The sequence below is a fragment of the Lepisma saccharinum genome, chromosome 3 (assembly GCF_977018435.1).
Source record: "Lepisma saccharinum chromosome 3, izLepSacc3.1, whole genome shotgun sequence".
NCBI lineage: Eukaryota > Metazoa > Arthropoda > Insecta > Zygentoma > Lepismatidae > Lepisma > Lepisma saccharinum.
In genome coordinates this window covers 21,614,636-21,640,022 of record NC_139231.1, presented here as the reverse complement: position 1 = coordinate 21,640,022, position 25,387 = coordinate 21,614,636, and the positions used below count along the sequence as shown (strand labels likewise).

The 25,387-nt window shown below is 37.2% G+C and overlaps 1 protein-coding gene across 3 annotated transcripts in view; it reads left to right on the top strand.

Annotated features, from left to right (window-relative positions):
- Nucleotides 1–25,387, top strand: part of LOC145984936 (uncharacterized) — a 655,439-nt gene that overhangs the window by 588,033 nt on the left and 42,019 nt on the right. For all 3 annotated transcript variants that reach the window (XM_083118349.1, XM_083118348.1, XM_083118347.1), the window contains exons 11-12: nucleotides 2,307–2,339; nucleotides 10,327–10,368. In XM_083118349.1, the coding sequence (XP_082974475.1) occupies nucleotides 2,307–2,339; nucleotides 10,327–10,368 (75 nt within the window). The remainder of the gene's footprint in view (nucleotides 1–2,306; nucleotides 2,340–10,326; nucleotides 10,369–25,387) is intronic.

Below are 25,387 nucleotides of genomic sequence, written 5' to 3'. Positions count from 1 at the left end.
GTTTATTTTTGTGTATCAATTCATCATCTTGATCCAAACAACATTAGTCATCATTGCAGGGATTAACCTAAGAAGGAACCAAAGCGATAAAAATAACAAAAATTTATAAAATGCAAATCACACCTGTCTATGCATGTTATACTGTATATTGAGAATTAGCAACATCAACAGCAGCGATAACAGACTGCAGAGGAAAATTACATTTAGCATATATTGCTAGACCGACAAAAAAAAAAAAAAAAAAACAGAACAATGTGAATGATAGAACGAGTAAGAGTACAATGTTAGGACATAAACTTACGAATTCCTTCGATACCTTGATATTAAAATTTCCTTTCAATGAACCACTTGGAGGAGAGTTTCGCGTTGTCTCGCTTGTATTGTTGGTTATGGTATCAGACTACATTTCATTTCACTACTTCTTGTACATGGGTGATTTGAGGCTTCATATGATTTTTATACAAATTAACTAGCACAGAATAATAAAAAAGTTGTTAGTTTGCAAAAATGTTTTCGCATTGGATACTTGCCTGACAAGATCCCGTGCTTGGCTCTAGTTTTCAGGGGTGTATCTGAACATTTTTGCAACTGAAACTTTATTATTATTCTGTGCTAGTTAATTTGTATAAAATTCGTATGAAGCCTTAAACCACCCATACACAATAAGCAATGAAATCGTGTTATAGGCATAGTCGCGTTATTATAAGAACAAATCAACCATGTATCTGAGGGGCATCAAAACAGTGCCGTGATCTTTCACTATTAAAAGTAAAAAATTTAAAACCAAATCGGAAAGATTTTCCAGTAGATTAACACTGGCACACAGACTGATTCAATTGCATAGCGACCATTAAATAAATTAAAACATCTCACATGTGGTAGTAGTAATTTCTGGTGCCTGTTTATTCATTATTTCGCAACTGGTTTTGGAAGTACGTACTTATCATACGTACCATAATGCTATACAATAACATAACTCGACAGCCCTTGAAGGGTTTAGGCCTATCTCCGGACTGCCAATCTCCCTCCCACAATTCTACCTAGAGGTGTGGAGAGCTTCAAACGGTAATGGAGTGACATGGGTTCATCACGTCGAACCGTCAGCCGTTATAGGAGATTTGTCAGACCATATTCACCGTTAATATGGAATTTTACGTTCTAAAATAGTGATGTGTATGGCATTGTACCTACTGTATTCATATAACACGTAAACGAAACAATGAAATGTAGAGAATAAAATAATAAGTTTATGTTAATCGTCTATTAGAGTTACAAATTTGTTGAGATGTATTATATATAAATAACAATAAGATTACGGCTAAGCGGAAACTTAACTTCGACGGTAACCCCAAACTGTGTGACTATCTTTAAGGTAGGAAGCCAGACAACAGAGATCCTTGTTTCAGCAGCACAGCCTTTAGAGTCTAATTGTAAAAAAGTTTGCCAATAGCCTTGGCGATCAGATGAAGGATCACAGAAGTGATCACACACTTCACAATGTACGATATACCCACCAACACTTAACGCCTTGTGCAATAAGCAGATTCCATCTGTTGAGAGGCCACGCAAGTTTGCAACAAGAAAACCAACAGTTCTCCATTTGAACAAAAGAGCTACAACAGGCAACATATTTTCTTCCTTTTCTTAAGTTAACGGTATTTACCACTCATATTTATGTAATAGTATTTCTAAACGATGCACCAATGAGAATAATGTTACTCTTCAATTCCTCTACACTTTCTGTAGTCCAGGCCACCACATTAATCAAACCATGTGTACATACATAACTATATGCATACATAAATTCATATACGTATATATTAAGAACCATATGTCTGTCATAAAATGTTTAATATGCATAGATATATTGTGTTTTCATTATGTTTAGATATATATTAAAGAAGGTCGTGAGCTCACACTTTGAGAACATTTATTATATAAATATTATATTGCATATTATATTACAATATTTATTATTTTTTAATGAAAATATTAGACTATGTGCCACCATACCCCTAACTAGGAAATAGTGGCAAAAACATGGATCGGAGAACTCTTTGGTAGTTGTGAAGAAAGTGGAGATGAGATTGCAAACATAGTGTTAAATTATGCATCTGAAATTTGAATTAAATGTAACATGATAATATATTGTCTCATTATTTTGGAATGTAAAATTAAAACTTCCGATTGTCTTTCTTTATTTATATAAGAGTGGGCTATAGGTAAACACAACATAATGTTAAATGCCATGTATTGTTATTTAAAACTCCTGTATTAGATTAAACTTATGTCTTTCTTTCTTCCAGATAAGGTTGTCAAGAAATTATGCAAACAAAATTGTAAGTCTTATGCCCATTATATATATTTTTTTAATCATATAACTTGAAAGTTTCACATTCAGTGTAATGCAAATGAATATTTCTTGAAAGATATATATTCCTCTGCTTAATTTAAAATATCCGAAGTTGTATCATATCCATTACGAAAGGTTATTGTCTTCCTTTGTCATCCAGAACTCACATTTTTATCACTTCATAGATCAATCAACCCATCATCCATTTATTTTTCTCAAAGTAACAGGGTTGCGTGTAGATTTAAGCTGAATTTCAGCATTGCCACATACAGAAAATAAATTTGAAAAATGTAATAAAGGAATAAGAAAAGGCATTACGTATTTAAAAATAAAAAGTATTCAGTATTACATCGCAAACGACAAAATACTTTATGCAAAAAGTAGAGTTCCCGTACTGAAAGGATTAAATCGATTTGTTACTATTGATCGCTGATGAATGTACACAAAAGAAAGTAAAAGAAGATGGAAAATAGAGGAGAGGAGAAGAAAGGAGATGAGATGAGGCGAAAGAAGATAAAGAAAAAGAAAAAGAGGAGGGATGAAAGGAGAGAATAGACGAGGAGAGGAGAAGAAATTAGAAGAAATGAAAAGGCATACCAGGGGGAGAGGAGGATGAGGGAGACGAGAGGAGAAGATAAAGACGAGACGAGAGGAGAGGAAATGAGGAGACAAGAAGAGAGGAGTGGAGAGTAGAGTAAAAGAGAAGAAAAGATAATAGAAGAGGAGAGGGGAGAAGAACGTTGTGGAGTCGGCAATCGAGGACAGAAGAGAAGATAAGAAACATGAAGAAGAATGATTTGGGAAGAAGATGAGAGAACAGGAGAGATTTGATATAGGATCACAGGAGAGAAGTAACAGAGGAGAGAGCAAATAGAGGAGAGCAGAATGTAGAGGAGAGGAGATGAAAAGAATATAAGGAGAAGGAGGCGAGAGGAGAGAAGATTTAGTTCGTTAAAATATTGTCTGAGTTTCAAGAATTGATGCAATGATCAGATTCTCAACATGAAACATTCAATAACGTTTTTAATAGCATATTATTGGCGCGAAATGCCTTTTAGTTGAGTACAGAGCAAGATAAGACGTATACATCCCTCGAGTTTTGGGATCGAACCTAGGCTATGGCTTGGGGTAAAACCCCTGAGAACAACGGTAACACGTAAAGAAGCAAAGGGGCTCGCTCCTGTGAAATGAGGAGATCACTTATTAAACATTTGCGTTTAACACTTCGATTGATTGGTCTGGCAGGGTCGTGACCATAATAGATAGGGGATGAAGATCATTCGTTTACCTCTGGTGTCTTGTAACGTTGATGGTCTCGTTGATTGAGTAGACAAGGCACGGTCTTGAATTAAATTTCTTTCGTTAGGCAACTATCGCAGTAACTCCTTACGTAACAATTGATAATCAGACAATAATTCGGAGGCAACGACTGTTAACACGATAACTTTCTGATTACAACTTCGGCGAGAAATGTTCTCTCGAACTATTTATGCGAGATTCGAATTTCCGATCGTTAGAGCCGTTGGCGAGTCCGCGTCTGCCGTTAACGATGCTTTTAGCATATAGCTGAGTTTACTTATTTTTCGTACGATTTTCGGTAGATTCGCGTGTCAGCGGAGTTTTCAAGATCCGCTGAAGATCACTGGTGTAATATGCTTTTAAGAAGCTACCTCCAGCGCTTCCGCCGGACTCCTTGGTGAAGTGATTAGGCTATCGAGTTATGACGCCAGGGGTCCCGGGTTCGAGTCACACCTTCGGCCTTATACGAAGATCTTTGGCGTGAAATTTCCGATTTTACCTACTATTACACCACTAATATTACCCTCACATCCTCTATACGCCTTCATGGTGTCAGGGGAGCACTTTACTTTTTTTTTTACACCACTAAACACATGAATATAATGTTGACATTTATAACAAGTTCCCAACCTTTCAACACCTCCGCCAAGGCCTCAGTTAGTTGAAATGGAGATTTTATTCTTTGGTATTTCATCGTTAATGACAAACAAAATCATTCCATTTCACACGACGTGGAAAATGAACAAAATGGGATATGACTAAAACTTACGAAATTTTTCTTCCCCTGGAGGGGTTTGAACCTACCACCGCTAGGTTGACGATCATTAACGGGAGGTAGCCACTTTTTTTTTTTTTTTTTTTTTTTTTTAAGGAATACCCCTACACGGTGATATCCCTCGTCATTCACACATTTTCAACTTTTACACTTTTCACAGTATTCTCAGTTTTTCACGTTTTTTGCACAAACACAAATACCCATGCCTTACCCGGGACTCAAACCCGGAACCCCTGGCTTTGTAGCGCGCTCTGCTAACCACTCCGCCACGGAGGTCGACTCACTAGGTTGACGATCATTAACGGTAGGTAGCCACTACCCTACGAGCTTCCGATGCTTTCGTTAATCCATAAAAGAGACAGAAGGAGCTGACCAACGTGAAGTGTAGATACAACTAATCTGCTACATGCATTGTATAAATAATACTTGGTTGTAACAAAGGAAACGAAGGTAGTACGAATCTATGTAAACATTTAATGGAGATTTATACATGGTGGAAATTCCATGTTTGCGCCATATTTAACTCGAGTGAATAAAGGCTAGAAATGAGTATGTACTGAATTACCACAAATATACGTAAATTCTTTAATCATTATTTTTGTCAATATCTTTGAATCCGTATAAAATTAGCATCAGAATACCATACCACACAATCTTCTAACCTTAATTTTCCAAATGAAAAATGTCCCTTCGGACGTTCATATATTTGTATTTTTTTTAAAGGAAATTCCAGATACATAACACTGTAGGCATTTTCCACTGCTATGATAATGTCGTGACGTTCTTGTTTTAAAAAAAAAAGTTTAAAAAGGAACAATTCGTAGAGATAATCGAATCTGGGAATTCTTGTATTCTGGCCAAAGGAAGATTTAAGAGAAATAAGGAAGAGAGGTAAAAGTTGAAAGGGAAAGAGGATTACAGGAAAAAGAAGGAAGATGTAAAGAAGATAAAGAAAATAGAAAAATAAAAAAGAGAGGAAAGAAACGTAAGGAAATAATTAATTGAGAGACGGGGCAAAATGGAAGGTAGGATGAGAAATAGAGTGATTAGAATGAAATTTTGAAAAAAAAAATACAAGAAAGACGAAGGAAAGAAGCGAGTCAAAGACATTTTAAGCTGCTATTATATATAATGACTTAAAAGCTTTAGTGGAATATTCACTCTAAGGTAACTTTCTTTTCTTCATGCATAGGTATATAGGAATTAGTGTATTCTTTTCGTCGAAGTATCTTCACGTGTCAGCCATGTAAATTTTAATTCACATGAAGGAAAATTATGTTATTAACATGAATTCCTACAACAGTTTCATAGTTTCAAAACATTTTGATGTTGTTGAGAACATTTGTGTATAATTTTGAAAATTGAGGCCCAAGGTTGAAACCTTTCTTTGTGGGGATGGATTTTGCTACCTAAGATGTTGAAGACCCATCCTGTGCTCCTTGTGTGGGTTCCTTCATAAATTTCATCCTCATCGTAGCAAGGTGTAAAAAAAGAAAAAAAACGAGCATGAAGAACAACACGTTTTACACGGATCAGCTGAGACCACTATGCTATCATCTCAACAGGCATCTTAAATGTTATACCATAAAACACGTATTACTAACTGGATACTTATTCAGTAAGCTTTTCGTTTGTCAGGAAATTTTACTAAAACGTTTTAATGTTGAGCTAGTGACTACCTTCCCCGCCTCTGATGAAATCTTTCATTCTTCACCTTCTATTAAATATTCGTTTCTTGTCACTTTTCGTGAGTATCCGTTATCGCACAACACGATTTCAACTTCTTGTTCTGACGTCAGAAGCGGAATGCGTACGTTCTTATGCTAGGTCTGTTAGGTTTGGTTCTCTTAGCATAAATACACTAAAAATGTATTATGCTAAGAGAAATAAACCTGACAAGTCTAACCTAACAACTTAGGCATTTAGCCTAACAATGAAAACATTATGCAGTGACGTCAGAACGTAATAATGGAATCGCGTTGTGCGATAACCGAGAATCATTTTTCGCCATTGCTTGCTCTGCTAGGTGTAGTTCTGTTTGTCGACGCATGGTGTTTTGAGATAAGAAACGGACATGAATTGCGTGACTCACGTCAAAACGCATGTAAGCCAGGCTTTCAAATCTGGCTGCTCTTGAAGACCAAGGCATGTTGTTCACTTGTTTCTATATGCGAGTGCTATCATATAAATACACATTCTCTCAATCGAGCAAGAAAGAAAATTCGACCCGTGTTCTACTGTAGTTTAAAATCAAGCATTGACAAAAGTTCGCGATTGCCAATAACCCGATTAACCTACCTGAGCACAAAGTGGACAAAAATAAATTTACAAAACGATTTTAAAACTATTCTCCAAAACTTCACGAATGTTTCCTCGCTTTCTTCCACTGCCTACGTGAATGCCAGAAAATCACTATTTCGTAATAATCATTTTGTTATATTTGTTGTTTTAACTATATTAAAATAATGTATATGAACTGAAAAGAAATAAGGAAAAGAGGAACAACTGGCCTTAGGAATTGTGGTACTTCAACGAAAAAAAATAAACGATTCCATCCGGCACCTTAACACATAGCCCTATCGGGCAAACGGGATGTAGTTTTTTGAATCCTATTTTATTTCCTTGTTAATGGATTTACACATTTTTTTGTCGCACACGGTACAATTATTTTGTATATTTTCTTACGTAACAATAAATATGCATTTCACAAGATTCATTTGGATACGAGTTTTTTTTTTCAGTGCACTAGCATTCCGTCGATTGCAGTATCGCAGAAATCTGCAAATCTTCATTAAATGTTTACATTGATTCGTATTATCTTCGTTTCCTTTGTAACAACCAAGTGTTAATTATACAATGCATGTAGGAGGTCAGTTGTATTGTATCTACACTTCACGCTGGTCAGCTCCTGTCTCTTTCAAGCATTAACGAAAGCATCGGAAGCTCATAGGGTAGAGGCTGGTTACCTACCGTTTAGGATCGTCAACCTAGTGGTCGGAGATTCAAACCCCTCCAGTGGAAGAAACTTTTCGTAAGTTTTAGTCATATCCCATTGTGTTCATTAACGATGAAATACCAAACACTAAAGTATCCATTTCAACGAAGTGAAAAAAGGTAAAATATTGAAAATCTCAGGCGGAAGATCTAATCTTTTTCTGAACTGAATTAAAATTCATTTCGCTCCGAGAACATATTAGATTGTAATTTTAGAATGTTATTGAATTCTAATGTTGGTAATCTGATCATTGCATCAATTCTTGACGCTCAAACAATATTTTCTCGAACATTTCTCCTTCTCTCTCGCGTAATTCCCCTTCTATCCTTTTCATCTCCTCTTTATATTCCTCTCCTATATTTCTTCTCTCCTCTGTTCCTGCCTCATTTTTTCTGTTCTCTCCTCTTGTCCCCATATCATTCATCTCCACTTCTCTTCTCTTCTATTCTGTCTTCGATTTCCGACTCCACAGCGTTCATCTCCGCTCATCTTCGCTTTCTCTTTTCATATCGTTTACTCTACACTCTACGCCTCTCTTCTAGTCTCCTGTATTTTCTTTCCTCTCATCTCCTTATACTTTTAATTCTTCTCTCTTCTCTTCTTTTCTCCATCTTCCTCCTCATCCCCGTACATGCCCTTTCCTTTCGTATCCTCTTCTCTTCTATTCTCTCGTTTATTCCCTCCTCTTCGCTTCTTTTCCTTGTTTTGCCTCCTCTTCTCTCTTTTACATTCTTCTCTTACTTCATTTTGTCTAGACTCGTCACCGATCAAATAGTAATAAACTGATTTAATCCTATTACTACGGGAACTCTACTTGTCTCATAAATATTTTGTCATTTGTAATTTAATACTGACTTTCTTATATTTTTGAGTAGGTAACGCCTTTTGTTATTCCATCCGTATATTTCAAAATATATTTTCTGTATTTAAAAGCCCTGAAAATGAGACTAACTCTGCACGCAACCCACCAACGACTTGCGTAAGTTGGACTGCCTAGTATAAAATGTCTCTGTCCTAAGACTTTTGAGAGACGCTGTACAACCTTGCCACAAAGACATTCGCTCTTCAAATATGCCACATGCACACAACATACAACACTAAACACTCGAGGCAAGAGGGTGTAATTCACCCCTCGCCACTTTTTGCCCGCGCGCCTATACCTCTTAATGCTAATAAAGCCTTGTCGAACAAGAGAAGGTGAACTATCCTTTCAACCTCCCCCCTTAATTTTGGCACCCTGTTCATCGGCAGTAGTGCCGCTTAAAACCATTCACAAGTCCTAACACAACGCAACAAAGGCAAGGAAGACGCCGCAGTAAACCTGGTCTCTACACTTCGGTGAGGCGTGACACATACAGGGTGTTTCTCAAGCCTTTTGTAGTGATCGGTGAGGGAGAAGTTATTCCCAAAATAGGCCGAAATTCCAACACTCGAGGCGTACAAACTGGCCACAACATTTGAATCATTGGAAGCGAAAATACATGTTTTGAATGAGGGAAATAGTTTTTCTGTTGTCGTTTTCTTATTACTTTAGTATGTGCGTGTTTACGAGTAATTGTTCTTCGAACACCTGTAATTTGACTGAAACACAAGAAGGTTTTTAAAGTTAGTTGGACCTATCTTTTCTGCTGCACAACCGTGGTGGTTATTAGGAGAATCTGCTGCAAATCGGTTAGATGTCATACGTAGAGGCATGCATATTTCGTTTTTGACAAAAACACGAAATATGAAATAACACAATGTAATGTTAATTTTTCATGTTTCGGAAAGGTGTGAGTTTTTTTGTCAGGAAATGATGCGAAATTATCTGGAAAATGGGAAAAATACTCTTAAAAATTAAGTTAAGTGCTTATTTACTTTCACGACACTGAAGTTTTGAATTATCCTGCTAGTTATGCAATTCACTGAAAATTTATTAATTTTTCTGTAAATATTTGAGAAACAAAAATGGACCCTTTATACAGGAATAAATATAATACTCAGGGAACTACGTAAATGTACTATTAGAAGGTATATGTTTATTTTGTGTAATACAGGTAAGTGCAGTTATTAAATCAAATTTAGGTTTATATTCAGAATTTTCAAACCAAAATCTCATTTTTACATACCGATGTTGATCCGATATTTCGCTGCTGTAACGCCGAAATTTTACTTTATTTACAGCTTTTGCAAACAATATTGAAGTTTTTGTACTGACATTTTGCTTTTTTATTAACCAAAAATATGTGCCTCTAGTCATAGGTAATGCGGGAGTGCATACACCAGAAATTTCAAACCCGTTCGCTGACCATTTTATTCAAAATATCTACGTGAAATTTTAAAATGATCGTTTTGTGCAAGAAAGAAGAAACAAAATGTTGATACTACAAATAAGAATTCTAAGACTTTTGATTTTCAATCAGCTATTGTGCGTACGTTTTCTTCATTTATAAAATATCTTCATCCATATTCAAGTAAGGTTTTGTGTTATATCTCTTATTAGTATGATCCAAACTACCTAGGTAATTATATCAGTATGACAAATTTTTCAAACTACGTTGTCAGAAGCCAACATATAATGAAATTTTTTGGTACGAAGTAGGCTATATTTTAACATGATTATACAAAACCATATTAAGAAAATTATCAGGTATTTTAAATCAAGATTCACTCACATACTTTAAACATCTATGTAGGAGGGAAAATGATCACAATAAGTATTCTTCTGCTCATCACACATGCGATGAATCTAGAATCAACAATGATGTTTATTGCCATTCACCATTATGCAGTTTTTCAGAAGGGTTTCCTCCTGAAGTTCCTTTTGGCAGTGATTAGGTAATAGAAGTCTCTTCGGACTAACAAACTTCATACATATGTATGAAGATGTACGAAATTACATTTGATGTGATACTTTTTCTTTAGGTTCATCTCAACCTGATAAGCATAAGTGCAAGCAAGACTGCAGTAAGTTCTCAATTGTTTCATCTTTCTTTTCATGTGCAAGCATTTATAAAATAATATATTTATATTGTAAGTCAACTTGCATATACCTTATGTATGTATGTATGTATGTTTGTATGTATGTATGGGTGTGTGTACTATGTAAATGCATATTGATAATCATACATTATAATCTTGGTGTGTCCTAACCCACTCAGAATAAAATATTGTTTTGATACTCCTATTTTTGCATAAATGCTAATAGTTTTTGTCTATATTCACATAATCATCCAAAGTGAACATATATAACGTGGTTTATTTTCCATCGCTTTTCTGCCACTTTGGTTAATCTCGAAGATGAGATGAGTGATTAAGAGGATTGAGGATAAGCTACATACCACTACTAGGAAACTGACAACTCAGTCGTGTCTTAAAGATTCTGTTATATATATTTTCAATATGTAATTGCAGACCAAACAATGTAGCAAAATACCAGTAGAATATGGAATTCTCGCAACCTTTTAAAAAAATCGAATTTTCGCAACATTTTGTAGCTCATTGACTGATTCTTGTCAAATGTAATACATGATCAGTCGTCTAAGGTATCTACTTGAATCTCTAAATTTCCTGGAAATATCGTTGTCACTCTTCAGGTATTTTACCCTAGTGTAGTCTTAATACTTTCCTACGACACACTATGTCATGGGATTTTCGTAGAGATAGACTTATATAATCCATTTCGTGATCTCCAGAAAAGTAATCAACACAAATATAATGACAATTCGAATCTTCAACAAGATAGAATCATTGCATAGTGATAACGTTGTCTCATAAACAAGGAGTCTCAGGTTTGATACCCGATGGAGGGATGATGACCAGTGGTTTTTATCCCACTTTAAACTATAGATGCAGTCCCGATTAACCTAGTCATAAAGTGTACTTACCAGTAAATCAACAACAAGAAAAGGTAGAAAAAATAGTTTTTTTGTCCAGCATTTTGTTACGGGTGGACAAAAATCTTCTCGCATACAAAATTTAAGAATACTCCAAGGTATTGAGATTCATGGTTGTGACTCCAGCTCCGCAAACCCGTCGGTTGAACAACAGATAAAGAGAGTTGATGGCGGAAATGTTATGAAGCATCGAAGGGAATTAAATTAAGCTGGTCTACCTCACTAAGTAACGTACACGAGATCTGTTTTCGAAGATGATCCATTCAAAGGGGTGAAACCTTTCACTTTATACATATAAAACGTTAAAATACTGACAAAGGCAGAATTTATTGTATAAGAAATATATACACTAAAACGTAACGTTTCTACCCTCTAACAGGGTCTTCTTCAGACGAATTAGAATGATGAATATTACAAAACATCATCTTATATATACACACTCCCAGACAGGGTCAATACACAGAACAACATGGAGATCCCAGTTCTTATCTTAGAACATTTCCTGTCAGGAATTCCTGAGTGTGGAATCTATGGCAGGTAATTGACATTACCTGACAGGTGATCGACAGGTATCTGGTGAGAGTCTGTGCCTTATCAATTCCTGCCCTAATGGATCTGAACAGAATCCATATCTCCTGGAGTCCTTCTCTTCTCTCTTCTTTCGTCGATATTCTTCCATCTTCTTTCCTCCTTCCTTTCTCTCATTCTTTCCACACTTTCTAACACTCCTCTCCATTCTTTGTTGATTTTCATCCCCTATTCCAGTTCATTGTTTCTTTTTCTGCTTTTTTGCTCTATTTAATTGGCCTCTATCTACTTTCTCATTATTCATCTCCTCCTAGCCTTTATCATTCTATGTCGTGTCCTGTTTCTTATGTGTGCTTGAATATAGCATTTTCTCCATCTTTAATATTACGTCATCCTTATGTTGACGTAACCTGTCTTTCAGTCTCTTTTTTGTTTCCCTTATTTACACACAATCACATTCCTTGCACTGAACCTCATATACAATCCCCTCCTGTTCCTCCCCTCTGTTTTCTTCCTTCATCTTCTTCGCTATCCTCAAAATGCTGCAGCCTCCCTTTCTGTATGTTCTTATGCCCGCTTTTCTATGCACTTTGCTTATCGTTTCTGTGGATTTCCCCATACTCCTTATACCAAACCACCTCTATTTTCCTTCTCTTTCTCCTCTCCTGTTGCTTTATCTACATTCTTTCTTCTTCTTCTTCTGTTTACGTCAAGCCTGTCTTCCCTTTAGTACCCATTCTGTTCTAGCTGCTCCCATAGGCTCTCTTATTTTGCTCTCTTTTTCTTCTACTTTCGTGCAGATTTTCTTCATTCTGTATTTCATATTCTTTATAAAATTTATTTTTGTCACTTCCCTCACATCACTTCTTTTGTGACAGAAGACTCCTGCTGCACACTTTTTCTGATGTCAAGTTGTGTCAATCTTCTTTCCTCTTTCCCTTTTCATCATTATATCTAGGAAACGTATATTCTCTTCCTATTCTATTTCAAGCTCAAGTAACATCCCTCTTCCTTCATCTTCTATATATTTGACAAATATGTCCAACTGCCTCCTTGTTCCACTCCATATGCCGCAACAATCGTCCACATATCTGTAGAACAGAATTATTTTGTCCCCTTCTTTTTCGATCACCTTCTTTTCCCACTCGTTCATTACCAATTCTGCTAACACTGGGCTTAAACAAGAGCGTATATTTAGGCCTTCACTCATTTTCATTATTCTATCCCCCACTTTGCAGTAACCATTATCTCAAACAATTTGTAGAGCTTTCGCAACACGTTCACCGTCCCATTCTCCTATTTCTTGTCCCATCCTCTTCCTAAAAATTTCCACTATGTGTCCCCCCTTGATGCTGGGGAACATGCTTTTTACATCTAAGCTAAACGTTGTCGTCTTGTCCCGACTCACCTCCAGTCCTTTTATAAGTTCCACAACCTGCTCACTTTTCCTCTCTACTCTGCTTTCTTGCTCTTTTACTAACACTCCAATTATATTCTTTAAATTCTTCTCCAAGGATTCCAAAACATTGTTCCTGCAATCTATTACTGGTCTCAATTTTATCTTCTCTTCGTGTATCTTGGGAAAGCCTTTCAAATTTGGTAGTCTTCCTGCCTCCGTTATGTACTTTCTAAATCTTCTCCTTCCACAGTCTTTTATGATCTTCTCTTTAATATATTGTTCCTCTTCTGATCTACAAATCTACTCATGGCTGTCCTCTTTTAGATCTTCATACTTTCTCTCTTACCGTTCTTATTCCATAACTACAACGGCTCTTCCCTTATTTGCCTTCTCCACCACAATATAATTTCTTACCTTGATTTTCTTCATGCCGTCCCTTTCTTTCTGACATAAATTATCTAATATTCTCTGCTTTTCCATTTCTTTCTTCAATATATTGTAGCTGCCATCTTCATATTAAACGTGTCCCTTTTGGCATCTTCTTTTATCTGGAACACTCCTTCCTCGATGTCACATAACTTCAGTGAGACGGAGCGGAGATACTCCCAGGTAGAGAGAGAAGCTCTAGCCATAGTTCACGGAATCAAGTGATTTCACAAATTTTTACTCGGATCCAAGTTCGAGATTGTTACAGACGCACGTGGTGTAAAGTTTATATTTTCTCCGGATCGAGCCATTTCAAAACATTCATCGAATAGATTGATGAGATGGGCTCTACTTTTATCTTCATGCCGATATAATATAATTCATTCCAGCAAGGTAGAAGTAGCTGACATGCTAAGCAGGTTGCCTACGCAAACACGTGACACAATACCAGCTGGAGAAGAAGAAGAACTACATGCATATTTCGGGTCCATTGAAGACGCTGTAGTTCCTCTTTCACGAGACTCAATACAGAACGCTACTTCAGAAGACCCACTGCTCTCATTAGTTGTGTCCTGTGTAGTAAATGGTTGGCCAGACCAACTCGACACGTCTACCGAACGGAAGAAGCTCGCACCTTTCTTCGAAAGAAGAGCTCACCTCACGTACGAGCAGGGAATGTTCATGTGGTCGGGTAGACTTATCATTCCCACAGTTAAAAGGAATGACATTCCTAGAGCTTTACACGATGGACACATAGGTTCAATTCGTATGAAAGAGTTGTGTCTATCCAGATTTTGGTGGCCAGGCATGTCAGAAGAGATTACGGATTTTGTAACAAGCTGCAATACATGCCGAGCTAATGCTCCTAAGGTCCGCAACGGACCCGATTCTTCATGGCCTCTCGCTTCATACGTGAACGAGAGATGGCATATAGACCACTTTTTCTTTGCAGGACGTAAGTTCCTACTGATAGTAGACGCCTTCAGCAAGTGGACAGAAGTATGGCCTGTACACACATTGGACACAAAGGAAACGATCCGCTGGCTTATGCAATCTTGCGCCACGCTAGGGATACCATATACTATCGTATCCGACAACGGCCCAACGTTCACTTCTCTCGAATTTCGTAACTTCTGTCTTAAGAATGGCATCAAACATGTTACTTCACCGCCTTATCACAGCCCTAGCAACGGCTTAGCCGAACGATACGTTCGAACTGTCAAAACCGCTCTTTTCAAGCTTATAACTGACAAACACAATCTGAGCACGCTTGAACTTGATATGGGGATCGCCAACCTTCTTTTCATCCTTCGGAACACGCGACTGGGTGGAAAAGGAAGCCTACCAGCACTTTCGGTCTTGAAACACCGACCCAGATTTTGGTGGGAACCAAACAATCTGCCTCTGTCGAGGAAGTCAGCAAAGTTTCGGAACGACTCTTCGTCGAAATATGGTACCTTCGCCATCAACTCAGCAGTTTGGGTTGAATCCACTAAACACGCTACTCCGAATTACATTCCAGGAGTTGTTATTCGTCATATTGGGGATAACATCCTCTACGAAATCATGCTAGAAGATGGAATCAAACGAGTGGTACATCCCAGGTGGTTGAAGAGACGTGTTTCACGTGACACTGCAGATGACGACGACTTCAACGTTACAATAGCAAATAGAAATTCAGCCAACCCCGGTGGAACAGTACCAAAACATACCGGATACCCAGGACCAGGTCCTAGCACACCTTACTCATCTCCGAGAAGGTCTACCAGGATTCGCCGCCCACCAGATCGATACGGTCATCAGCATACCTGATTTTTTTAATGGTACACCTGGAGGGATGATACGGTACAGGTATTAAGCGTATGGATACAAGGTATGGTCTTCACGGTCAGAAGAAGAGGAATCATAAGCAGATGTATTCTGTGTAATGCTTGAGTAGTGGTGTTTGTGGTGGGATAAACCCGAGAAAGTATGAACTCTCCTCAAGCAGGTTTGGCTATACTTAAAACTAGCTCAACATGGCCATATGAGTTTTTTGTTCAAGTGTGGAACCCCGTTTAATCCAAGATTTTTGTAAAAAAGCCCTCATGGATTCCATGAGAAAGTATGACCCCCCTCAGATTGATGAGGCTACACTTATAAAAGGCACTTTTGTGAGATTGTTGTCCATAAATTTGTTAAAAATATGCCCCTCTTGTAGCCACACTTAAAACTAGGCTATACACACACACACACACACACCCCCCCCACACACACACACACACACACACACACACACACATATTTATTTCTGGTTTAAGTTCAATTGGATACCAGCTTCAATTTGTTTATCTAATATTAAAACAATGTAATTCTTCTAGAATTGCTCTGTGACTCTCTCATTTCTTACGTCATAAACATATGATTTTTCACCTATGAGAATGACACTGCATATGGTGTCATCGGGTAATGCCTCGTGGAATTCACAGATAATTTTAATGTTTGTCCTGTCATTCACTACAACCTGTTTTCTTTTTGAAGTGTTGATTACAAACATGGGTCTCCGTGCTTTGAATTCATCTGGTGAGTAATACATATCAGTACTGCCAGTAGTGACCCTTTTGAAAGCCGAAAATGCCTCATATAATTTGAGGAAATCATCCTTGGACATGTCTAAATTGTAATTTTCTCTAGGAAATACCTCATTTCTGCCATTTTTAAGATAAATGTTCTTGATGTTGCAGCTATCGAATTTACTTGAATTTTTTTCCTGATTATTGTGTCTTCCAGTCTGAAACAGAACCACCACAAAATCAGGCATGTCAAATTGAATACTGGAGAATGAATTTGTGGCATCAAATTCATAATAAGTACCAGTGGCAACCTTCTGTACGCATTGATATGTGTAAAATTGCAGAGGAATCTGTGGATTTTTTAGGATATCAGCTTTGTATTTAAGAGCATAACTGGCCTCATATTCAACAACCGGGATTCTTAGCTCCATAGTCTGAATAATGCATTTGCCTTCATCAGGTAGGGTATTGGGCAGAGCTTCTCCTGCAGGGTTTATGGCACTGTACCTCATCAAAGCATTGTTATCATTTGCAGCTCTTCTAAATGTGATTCTTAAACCACCCTTCCACATAATATCTTTGTAATCCGAGAAGAATCCTGGCAACAGGCGCATGGGGAACAGCACAGTGTGGCTCTTGGATAATATCTTATCACCAGCTTCAAATCCGCCTATTTTGTAGTATGAAGCCTCGGTTTTGGATAATTTTAGTGTGGCCAAAGCTGTGGAGGTAATGCCGGGATAATCCACTCTGTTTATAACAACGCCATGTTTTCTGATCTCAATTTCAGAGAATAGATGTGGCACAAAATTATCTACAAGTCTTATATTTGAATTTGCCGGATAATCTGTTCCATCGAGCTTTACAACATCAAATTTGATGTATAGATCTGCTCTGTGGGGGTGTATAAAACCATCCCCTACATCAAGATCAACCTCAATCTCTGTGTTGGGTTGATTTAAATTTGCAAATGTCCTCCTGTTTGGGGGGAATGATTGTAGCTCATAACTCTCAATATTTTCCATTTTTTTTGTATGTATTTTTATTTAAATGTTAATCTCTACGATTGCAGTTGTTGTGGCTCCAGCAAAATCAACTAATTCTTCTTTTTCATTAGTGACCATCAACTCAATGTAATCTATTCTGTTATGGAACACGGGAAAATATAATGTTGGGGATGGATTGTAGATGATGGGCTCCATGAATTCGGAATTAGGCTTGAATGTTGCAATGATGCCAGTTTGTTTGTGAGTGCCTATGCCATTTGATTTGGTGATCATACCCTCGGCCACATTACAGTGAATATTCAGAGTCTCTATGGCTAAGAATTTGGGTATATTCATAGCAGTGTGTTTGATGGCTGCTTCAAGTTTTGTGTTGTTCTCAAATCCTAACAGCTCTCCTATAGTACCCAGATCCACTGTCTCTGTAGCAGATACAATCTCTACTCTGTGAGTGACAGAATTTTGACTTAACACTATACCTCTGGGTAATTGAGCATTTAGAGTGGACAGATTATATTGCCCTGGAGTGATGACAATTTTTTGATCCCCTACTGCAATTTTGTTGTTGTGGTGCGTAATATTAGGTATCAGGTACATGCCGTAAAATGCTCTGAGAGCTATTGTTTTGGGATACACTATGTCATCATGCAATTTGAGTTTCAATATTGAATTTTGGCTGGTGAGATGGAATACCCCCATGATGTTTCAGATACCACAAGGCTTTTTGAAAATTTTCAATTGATGGTTTATTTATTTGAGACATATATCTGAGAACAGATAAACACAAATGTCCGCAATTAACATCTTTGAAGTTTTGAACACGGGCATTATTGTAATAAAGATTAGGTGAATTTAGATATTTTACTAAATTTTCAGGTGGAACACCTCCAAATGAATCAAACACAAATGCCTCATTTTTTAAATATTTAAGATAACAGATCCAGTGAGTGCCCTGATTTTTGTACTCATCCAAATTAACAATGCCACACTCTTTGTTGAGTGGTTGTTCCGGTAAAGAATCAGACATGTACACACCTCTAAAATGTTTGATGCCCAGTGGTTTGATTAAAGCTTCAATATCTTGGTTTGTAAGCGGCTCTTGTTTTTTTTAAACTTACTCATGACACCTTTGCCTTTTTTCTCCATTGCCAGGTTATGGCGCTTCTGCTCATCTAATTCTGCCCTATTCTTCTTGGCATCTATTACTGTTTTTGCTATGGCAGCTGATCCCCCAGCCAAGCTCCCCACAGCCCCGAGAGCAGCTAAGATGGCCGGGATAGTAAATATGAAACCCCCCACATGTGATTTTTTTCTTGATTGCTGTAATTTTTTTAATTGGGGGGTACTAAGCAACAATTTCATTCCATGGCCCTTGGCAATACAAGAGCTTTTTTTCTTGCGCTGCTTTTTGGTCAAAAGACTGTCAATAGTTTTAAGAGATTTAAGACCTGCATAAGGTATTTGATACATAACACCCTTGGCCTTCATTGTAGGTTTATTATATACATATTCAGAGCCCCCACCCCAGTTTTTGTTTGGTGCTCATAGCTATGGTGGTTCCCAATGCTGCTATTTTCTCACTCAAAGAAGCATCTTTGCTTACAAATCTACCAAATGCAGCCTCTTCTAATTTCTTGTCTGCAACATGTCGCTTGTCAAGATCAGAATGTGTGTTGTATGCTATGTCATGGTCTCTACAAGCAGCATCTAGGGGATTTACACCAGGGTCCCCTCTGTTTAATCTATGGTCCAGTTTTGTGCCTGGACCACAATACTGATAGCCTGGAATGTGTAGTTCAAATGGCAGCTTGTTTATAATGTCATTAACCAACCCCCGACCCTCAGAGACATTCCAAAATTTAGGTGGTAGAGTATTAATAATTTTTATGAGATATCCAATCCCCTTAGTGTCATTCACTATAAAATTAGACAATTTTGTGCTTATCATGTCCATAATTCCAACCTTTTCATTGTAAAAATTGTTGTTCCCAGCATTTTCCTCCCCAGCTATCACCAATAACCTATCTACAAGTTTCCTGACATCATCAACCCACACAAATTCTTTAGGCAGGGTGTTGTATTGTTTGATTCCACTACCTGTCTTGATCTGCGACCATATGGGCTTGATTAAATTATTGTATTTTGCCCCACTGCTAGACTTGACTCTTTTTTGTGTAGGATCATTGTTCTGGTACAGAGCATCTGATTTTATTAATATTTCTTTGTAATGTTCATAATCTTGATCTGTATAGCTGCCAGGCCTTTTCCTAGTCATCAGTTCCCACAATCCAGGTGTTCCGGGGTACTTAACAAAACCACCTTTTTCTCCGAGACGAGATTCTGAATAAACAATCAGATCATCTCCCATAAAAGTTACTCTGAAATTACCGATTCTATGAATAATGCTGCCATCAAGCTCTGTGTCGGCATATAAGCCAAAAACTTCATCTTTGTTGTCTTTAGGTGTGGTTAAATATTTTTGAGCAAGAAGACCCAATTCAATAGGATCCTGAGTAGCTTCAATTCTTCGAGGGGCAACAGGACTAGGTGTATGAATACTGGAAAGTGGGGTGAATGGATAATCTAATATGTTTCTTGCAGCTACAGGTACAAGCTCCGTGATCAAATCTTGATTTTGCTCTGTAACAGTTTTGATATTCTTACCTAAATTATTAATAGCATCAATTACAGGCTGTTCTGTTTGTTTGTGTTTTTCATAAATTCCACGGTTCTCTGATTTCCATCCCTTAAATCTTTTTACAAGATAATCTCTTAATTTAAGATCATCAATAATTGGCCTTTTCATGGTTGTTTATTTATGTCTCAACGTCTAGAAAATCGTTGATTTTATTTCTGTATTTGCCGCTATTGGGTGTTCTTGTCATATCAATTGTGACAAACCCATAACTGTCCTGGTTCCAGCATCTACTGCAAAACTTGGAAAAATCATTGTAGCTCAAGTCCCCACCTACATATTCATCGTGTATGTGTTTGAGGTTGGTATGGTCTTGATGAAACACACATATAAAATTGCTGTTGTCTCGGATCAGCTGCTTCGGTATTTTTGAAAAAGTCTGTGCCAGGTAGAAGCAATCTATGTTTTTGTGCCGCCCCTGTGTAAAGAAATTTCTAACCTTGTTTTGATTATCCAGTATAATGTCATCAAACACAACAACTGAGTTATCAAGACATTCATGAAGTGGCTTAACATCTGATTCAAAAGTGGCTATATCCAATCCATCATATAGCTTCATCAGCTGCTGATATTTTAATTGTTCCAAGCTCTTAGAGAAGACATACAAGTGCCTGTTTTTCCAGTCTAACCAGTTGGGTGCCAATAAAAAATTATCAACCATTAGTGTAGTTTTACCACAAGCAGATGGCCCAACAATAAGACACCTAATATTATCAGGCAGCAAGTTGCCATTTCTCTTATTCTGTTGTTCAGGTTCTGGCAGCCTTTTTATAACATCCCAGGTGCTCATATTATCACTTTGTCTGCATCGATCCAGCTGTTTTCCGGATGACCCAGCCATTTGACAAATAACTTGTTGCCTTTTCTGCGGATGATTTTTTCTATGAGATATGTGTCAGGCTGTTTAGTTTTGCTGAGCTCTTGTTCATAGAACCTGCCTTTGAGAATTTCTCCTCGGTGATCTTTTATTATATATGTGTTAAGGGTCCCGGGTTTAACTTGAACCACTGTAAATAATTCAGTGCTCCAGTTTCTCGTAAAGCCTCTCTTGAATAAGTGCTTATATTTGCTGATTCTTACTTGATCGCCCACCCTGTATTTGGCCCTTCTTGTTGTTGGCTGGTATCTAGGATAATAAACAGTCCTGATCAATTTTTGCTCATCAGATGAAGTTACTTCAGAGGGTTTCATGTTGATTGTGGAATGGACAGAGTTGTTATATTTATGTAGAAGTTCTGGAAGAATATTAAGCCATTTATAATTACCTTGAAGCGTGAATTCTTTATACATAAGATTTTTTAAGGTTCTGTTGAATCTCTCTACAATTGAGGCTTTGAGATCACTGTAACTCGAATAATGTTTTATTGCCTGGCTTTTAATAAATTGTTGAAACATAGAATTATAAAATTCTTTGCCATTATCTGTTTGCAAATAGCGCGGTGATCTTCCTGAATGATTGATGATTGTCCTGAAGGCTTCTGTAACACATTTTCCAGTCTTGGATTTGAGTGGCACAGCCCAGGCAAATTTTGAAAATGTGTCTATCACAGTGAGTAGATACTTGTAGCCCTTGTTGATTTTGTCTAAGTTTTTCAACTGCCCACTTGACAACTCAATCAAGTCGCTCTGCCATAAATCATCTATGCCCTTTGTGACTACTGGGAGTCTCTTATAATTATGTCTGGCTTGTCTGTGTAATTCATCAACAATAATTTGTCTAGACATAATATGTAAACAAGAATATTGCAACTATAGGGTGTTCAGCAGCTGATACTGCAGGATTTTCTAAATATAATTTGTCCCCTATTTGTATTTTAAATTCCAAAGAGCCATCATCTTCAGTATAGGCTGTTTCTAATGTATTGGGGTCTGTAAAATCCTCTAACTCTACACTGGTGATTTTCACTTTGTTATCAGCATTTGTTATTGATAAGGTGGGGTAGTGGTGTGCCTGTGGTTGAAGCCAATATTTGATCTTGATTGGTCTCAATATACCCCCAACAAAAAACTGGTAATAAAATTGTGCAGGGGACAGCATATATATTTTGCCACCTGGTGTAAATGGTGAATCATATTCTTTGTTGGGGATGCTGTACAATTCAAGAATTACTGTATGTTTTGGATTCTCGATTATGCCTGTTATTTCTTTTTCTGCTGTAAGCAATCTGCTTGTTACAGATTCAAGGTGCTCATTGATGGTCCTAACAACATCATCATGGCCTGGCTTGATTTTTATGTCCACAACAAGTTTCTTGTATTGTTGCACAATCTCTTGAAGCTGGGTGGCAAAAACAGACAGAGCATTTGCTTGATTGGATTCCATGGTCCCTAGCTGTTGCTTGATATTAGCTACAATTTGTTGCAAATTTTCAACAACCGTCAATTTTGAATTTTGAGCAGTAAGATCATGGACCTGTCTTCTGATATCCTCAAACAGGGCATGCAGTTCATTAATATGTTGATTGGTTGGTAGAGTGGCCACTGTCTGAGTGAGTTGTTTGATCTCTGCCTGGATATTCTTGATATCTTCTGATTTCAATATGCGATTCACTGTTCTCTTAATATTTTTAAGTTCCTGTGATGTGGGAAGATTTGATACTGTATTCTGCAAAGATTCAAGTGCCAATTTTACATTGTTTAATTCAGAAGCATCAGCCACATTTTGCATAGCATTTTGGAGCAGGGCTATATCTGCCTGAGTGGGTGTTGATTGTTGTAAAATTTCAAGTTTTGTTTGGATATCATCGATCAAGTGATGAAAATGAGATAGCTCAGATTCAGTGTTGAGGTTTTCAAGCTTTGTGATTTGTTGCTGGACACTGACAAGGGTATCTACAATTCCAGGCAGGCGAGATTCTAGTACATTTGCTAAATCATTTTGCACTGCTGCTATTGTACCTTCAAGATGGGTTATGGAACTTTGAATTTTTCCAAAATCTTCATATGTTTCAAGTTGCAGCTTAATGTTGGCAACACTCCGAGTTATTGCATTCAAAGCATCAGAAGATGGCAAGTTGTTCATAAAATTTTCAAGTGTCTCAATTTTTTCTTTAACCTCGGCTATGGCATTGTTCAGAGGGTCCAGATTAGGTATCTGGAGTGAGTGAATCTGTTCTTTTAGAGTGGAAATGACTAGATCAAAATCTTCCTGTGATTTTATGCTTTTGACAATTGTTTGGAGCTGTGCCTGGACATTATTTATCTGCTCTTCCAATTGTTGTTTCAATTGCTCGGAGTTGGTGGCCTGGGTCTTAAATTTTGCTTGAAGAGCTGCTACAGCTTCTTCTAAACTTTGAAAATTATCTAATGTTGCCAGATCAGTATATTTCTGAAGCAGCACTTTGAGTTCTGAGTCAATTTTAAGAAGAGGGTCCATGCATTGTGATTGCAAATTTGTAATTTCTAATTGAAGACTGGCATTGAGTGTAGTTTGTAAAGCTTGTAAATCACTTCTTAATTTCTTGACTCTGACATCAAGCATCAGAATCTCATCACTGTGATCTTCATGTCTTGTATGGCCAAATATATCATTAGGCATTTTTGTTTTACTGGTTATTTATTATAGAGTATCTGATTCTTAATTCTATAAAAAAGGGTATAAGCTTGTCATAGGATCCAGGGACCTCAATATATAAGCAGTCACCAGCAGAAACAGTATATACAGTGCCGGAAACCATGTTTGAGTGCTTCATTCTATAAATATTTCTCCCTACTGAAATCTTGACATCACCCTCAGGGGTTGTAATAAATTGCAATTGACCACCTACAGGTAATTGGTAATGATTTAAATTATTGTTAAATATGTACAATGTTTTGCCTGTTTCATCATCATTATCTGTAAGTATGCTGTTCAGATGAATAATTAACAAGCCACTCAGTTTAGACAGCATATCAGGAGAGGGTTGCGGTGTTGGCAGCTCCATAATAGCCTGTTTTTTGAACCCAAATAAGTTCATAGGCATGTTTGTTTATTTCAAATCATGCTCTGTAATTGGGCATTGTTTGCCATTTTTCAAATCACAATGCCCCCAAGGTAGAGTATGTATGCAACATGATAAAATGCATCTCTTATCATCATGTGGGTCCAGGGCCACTTTTCTTACAACATTTGAAGTCAATAAGTGATCCTCACTCTGAATTCTATTTTCTGATGTTCTAATTGAACTCTGGGATTTGATGCAATTTTTATAATCTTCAAATACAAGATCTTTTTCCACAGTAACTCTGCCAATACCCTTGGCCTTTTTGACAACAGTACTACATGTTTTAAAACTATACACCTTGGCACTTAACCCAGCAAATTCCACAATAACATCACCACATGTCTCATCTTTTAACTTGCCAGGCACCTTTTTGTTGTGGTGTTGTTGAATCTTTGTATGTTCACTGGTATCAAAGTATTGAAACAATTCAGGCTGTGCAATATCTTGATAAACATCTTCTGTTTTAATATCAAGAATAAAACTATCCGTGTCCATGTACAATAATTTTACACGATCACCATAAAAAGGTTTCAGCACATCATAATACAATGTTAACATATGTAATTTGGACAATTCCAATATCACAGCCCCTACATAAATAGGTTTATCAAACTTAATCTTTGTTTTCATCATGTTGAAAAGAGCCATGTGCTCATCATAAATTCTTCTGTAATTGAAGTTGGGCTTTGCAACCAATTTTTTGCTCCGGCTGGGGTCAGTAATTATTTTAACATCGGTATGTTTCCTGACATTTTCAATTGTTTTGCCATACACTGAATTCACCATCAATTTAAACAAGCCCTTATCAAATTGGCTCATTGCAGATGTTCGAAGCTCCGTGTTTGTATCAATATATGGTTTCAACCATTCTGAGTGCCTGAACCTTAAGACTTTTCCAACTTTGGGCACTTGAACACCATGTTTCATCAGGAACTGAAGATTTTTGTAATATGTAACATAGCCTTGTTTCGGCTCTAGAGTCATCATGAGCTTCTTCTGTTTAGAGCCAGGTGAACACTGAACCTCGGAAATTGGGGGCAGATCAGAAAATTTATTGTGCAAATCATCAGGAATTATCAGATCAACCTCTAAGAATAGGCCACAGTTACTGTCATCAAAATCCTTAAGATCCTCAATATTAAAATCTTCAACCCATTCAAGCCCTGCATATGGCAATTTTTGCATCATAGCGTGACCATAGAGGTTGTTTGCATCTACATACAGTATATAATTTGATGGCCGTGCTGGATCATAATCAGGCATATGCTTGTTATTTGCTCTGGCATATCTCTGGGAACATTGCACCATCCCTCCTCTTATACATTTCTCCATAAACAGATACATATCTTGATCGTGGATCAGATCCAATTGCTTTTTGGTGTTGAAAAATGTTGCGGCCCATGCTAGGCCCGGGGCACTGTAAAAATACACTGGATCCAGTTTATAATTTTGCATGGAAGATTTTCTGAATGCCTGCAATATATCAGCTAAGAGGGTGACATC